Source organism: Eleutherodactylus coqui, chromosome 3 (assembly GCF_035609145.1).
Source record: "Eleutherodactylus coqui strain aEleCoq1 chromosome 3, aEleCoq1.hap1, whole genome shotgun sequence".
Classification (NCBI taxonomy): Eukaryota; Metazoa; Chordata; class Amphibia; order Anura; family Eleutherodactylidae; genus Eleutherodactylus; species Eleutherodactylus coqui.
Genome location: NC_089839.1, coordinates 83,091,252 through 83,095,616, shown reverse-complemented (window position 1 = coordinate 83,095,616; position 4,365 = coordinate 83,091,252). Strand labels below are relative to the sequence as shown.

At 47.2% G+C, this 4,365-nt stretch overlaps 1 protein-coding gene across 1 annotated transcript in view; it reads left to right on the top strand.

The window, feature by feature from the left end:
• Positions 1–1,146: 1,146 nt before the first annotated feature.
• Positions 1,147–4,365, top strand: part of LOC136620142 (uncharacterized) — a 20,798-nt gene continuing 17,579 nt past the window's right edge. The window contains exons 1-2 of the mRNA XM_066594858.1: positions 1,147–1,224; positions 2,100–2,333. Coding sequence (XP_066450955.1) covers positions 1,147–1,224; positions 2,100–2,333 — 312 coding nt within the window. The remainder of the gene's footprint in view (positions 1,225–2,099; positions 2,334–4,365) is intronic.

The window sequence follows — 4,365 nt, the reverse complement described above, 5'->3', positions numbered from 1 at the left end:
CTCGCCTGTGTGAAGTTAGCCTAAGGGGTTCCAAACAACGTTTCATGTGGGTCCTCTTTTATAAAACGTGAAGTTAAAGGGTTTTTTCCTTCTTACAAAGTGATGGCATAAGGCTAGGCTCTGTGGGATTAGTGGGGTTCCAACCTCTGAGACCCGCACCCATCCTGAGAATCAAGGGGCAGCACTGGCATAGTGTGCCGCATCTCCTAAGTTGTCCCGGCACAGCAACCCTGTTTGGTATCTGGTTGTGCAGGGGACTGTGCCCCCATAACGCGATGGCCCATCCTAACAAGATGCCATTATTTTTTAATGTACAGATGCAAGTAGCCCTCGGATTAGATTGGAGCTCGACTTTCAAATGACAGAAAATGGATAAACAATCCCCATTTTCTGTCTATACAGAATTTACACATCCATGTAACAACCCCATTGTGTGTACTACAACAGGCCTATTACAGGTGATCTTAATTTGAAGCCCCCATAACTCATGTCTAATGACACTTGGATACATAAATTTATTATCCATTAAAACAGAAACTGTCTAAAATGAGACGGTCCTTGTTGCCCATAGCAACCAATCTCAGCGCGGCTCTTCTTTCGCAAGCTGCTGAGGTAAAATAAAAGCTGCACTGTGATTGGTTGCTTTGAGCAAGGACCGACTTACTGTAAGACAGTTTTGCTAAGTGGGGCTTAAAAAGTTTTGTTATTCAGCCGTCCGTGGCCGTCGCTAGGAGGATGTGAGAGAAAATGGCTGCCAATGAGATCAGGAGATTGTTTTGTGTCCTTGATTTTGACGTCCACCAGTCTATTATTAATGTGCAGTCATTTTCGAACAAAGTTTGGTGAAGTTCCCCCCAGTGGGAACACTGTTCATAAGCGGTACTCCAGTTTTAAGGAAAAAAAGGTTGCATCTGTAAGTGAAAATCGTCCGTCCACCAATAAACGTGGAAACAGTGGAGCGTGTCTGCGAGTTTCACACGAAGTCCTCAGAAATCCACCGTTAGAGCGAGCACAGAATTGGACGTCCCGCAGCCGATTGTGTGGAAGATTCTGCACAATATTTTGTGATGTTATCCCTACCAACTGCAGTTATCACCGGCCCTGAAGACGGACGGCAAGGCGAGACGACCTTCTTCCTGTGAGAGTATGTCAACTGTAATGGAAAGCGATGGTTTCATGGAGTGTTTAGTGATGAAGCCACCTTCCACCTTTCAGGCAACAAACGTAATGTCAAAATGTGAAGAAGGGAAAACCCACCTGCCTATGTGGAGTATATGCGCTACTCCCCCAAGGCGAATGTGTTTTGTTCTATACCCTGTAGGAAAGTGTATGGACCCTTCTTTCTCCATGAGGAAACAATCCAGGGGATTTCGTACCTGGACGCTACAGATATGGCTTCTGCTGCAGCCGGAACAGGAAATCCCCGGATTCATCTTCCAAGAAGATGGGGCACTCCTCCATTTTTACAATGATGTCAGAAGGGAGCTCAATAGACAACTACCAAACGAATGGAATATGTAGAGGTGACAATATAGTGAACTTCTTCCGTGGCTTCCATGTTCCCCGGACCTCATGCCTTGTGATGTTTTTCTCCCTAGAGGAATGTTAGTCTATATTATCCCTCTTACCACATGATTCGCGAGTACACATCACCGAAGCCATTGCATCAGTCAGTCGTGATACGCTACAACGTGTATGTCAGGAACTTGACTACTGACTCGATGTGTGACGAGTGACAAAGGGGCACATCGATCACCTCTGAAAACTTTTTTGATGTTGTGCATCAAAACCTTTTGAATTTCTGTTTCCATTTATATAAAATTTATGTAGCGGTTATTAAAAGTGAGTTATGAGGGCTTCAAATCAGGAAATAATTTGTAATAACCCTATACTTTAATTATGTGTATGCTGCAGATCCCCATGTACAGTGCTCTATAGTTGTGAGTGGTTAAACATGACATGTCTATATGAAAGATAGAGATGAAGTCTCATTTTAGCACAAGCACTAGACTAAGAGATAATGTACATCATAGTTGTATTGCCGACAGTGCTCTTAAATTTGCTACACATGCTTCTATAAAAAAAAAAATCTCTTTCAGAACCAGGAATACCAGGATGAGCGGTCCCGGATAAGTACACAGCACCAGGAGGCAATCCATAACCTGAGCATCAAACTGGAAGAGATCACAGAGCAGAAGGATGAAGCAAACTCTGCTCTGCTTAAGCTGCAAGAGGCTATTAATGCTCTGGAGGATGGAAAACTTCAACAGGAGTTATCTTGGCAAAAAGAAAAAGAACACTTGGAACGCGAACTGCAAATATCGAAACAAGAGGTAATGTGGTAGGGGGCGAGGGGACTGGGCTACAGCCAGGGATGTACATAAAGGGGTTCCATAATAAGAAAACTAATGAGTCCTCTCTAACAATCTCCTTTCCTTAGACTGGCATAAGATATCCTCTTAGTAACTACGATCCGCTGTCTGCTAATACTGCTCATTGCTTAGCAGCATTCCCTTACAAGTTCTAAGTTCCCCATAGCTACTTGTTGCACTACCAATGACCAACATCTCTTTAGTCTGTGACCTATCTTTATACAAGACCCCTGTTGTGTCTTCTGTACTCGGCTGCTCTTGGTGACTCGATCTTCAGTCGTTCTTCAGGCAGTATGTTGGGTAGAAGTGGGGGCACAGACAATGTTTGAGCCCCATTACAGAGACTGAACCCCATAACACTTGTAATGTACCCTGAGACAGGAGCTGATGTCGCTATAGGTGGAGTCATATGTTCTCGATATATGGACCCCCTATAGTTCCTGTCTCCCAACTGCTGTCGTCATGTATGTGGCGGCTGATACGCTTTATTATATACAGAATCAGTAGCTCAGCCCAGCTCTAGCTCTGAAGTATTAAGTGGCAGTGATCGTTCTCATCATGGTGACTGTACAGAAGAAATACAGACAAAAGACCAACACTGCAATGGATTTTTTTAGGAATTTTTCTTTATTGGAGAAGCAATAAGCAACATTGTAATTAAATATTACCGGTCCTTTTATAGAATAAGCAACAGTCACAATGACTCTCAGGTCAGGCCGGTGGAGATCACAGACCTTGCTGCGGTCATTATGAACAGTCCACCATTGTCCTGAAGTGAGAGCCACCGGACCCAAAGATCCAGAAGAAGGCGAAAAACCCCCCAGAGAGTTACACCTCGGAGGGCAAAAAATTCCTTCTTGACCCCAAATGTGGCGATCGGATATCACCCTGGATCTAATCTAACCTGCTGCATATTGCTATATATATAGTTACTGATTGACATAGACGTGATTGACATAAAGCCGGGCATAGACGTGCTTGACACGCAGCCGGGCATAGACGTGCTTGACACGCAGCCGAGCATAGACGTGATTGACATAAAGGTGGACATAGACGGGCTGGACACACAGCCTGGCATAGACGTGCTTGACACGCAGCCGGGCATAGACGTGCTTGACACGCAGCCGGGCATAGACGTGCTTGACACACAGCCAGGCATAGACGTGATTGACATAAAGGTGGACATAGACGGGCTTGACACGCAGCCCGGCATAGACGTGCTTGACACGCAGCCGGGCATAGACATGCTTGACACGCAGCCGGGCATAGACGTGCTTGACACGCAGCCGGGCATAGACGTGATTGACATAAAGGTGGACATAGACGGGCTTGACACGCAGCCCGGCATAGACGTGCTTGACACGCAGCCGGGCATAGACGTGCTTGACACGCAGCCAGGCATAGACGTGCTTGACACGCAGCCGAGCATAGACGTGATTGACATAAAGGTGGACGTAGACGGGCTTGACACGCAGCCTGGCATAGACGTGCTTGACACGCAGCCGGGCATAGACGTGCTTGACACGCAGCCGGGCATAGACGTGCTTGACACACAGCCAGGCATAGACGTGATTGACATAAAGGTGGACATAGACGGGCTTGACACGCAGCCCGGCATAGACGTGCTTGACACGCAGCCGGGCATAGACATGCTTGACACGCAGCCGGGCATAGACATGCTTGACACGCAGCCGGGCATAGACGTGATTGACATAAAGGTGGACATAGACGGGCTTGACACGCAGCCCGGCATAGACGTGCTTGACACGCAGCCGGGCATAGACGTGCTTGGCACGCAGCCGGGCATAGACGTGCTTGACACGCAGCCGAGCATAGACGTGATTGACATAAAGGTGGACATAGACGGCGCTGGACACGCAGCCTGGCATAGACGTGCTTGACACGCAGCCGGGCATAGACGTGCTTGACACGCAGCCGGGCATAGACGTGCTTGACACACAGCCAGGCATAGACGTGATTGACATAAAGGTGG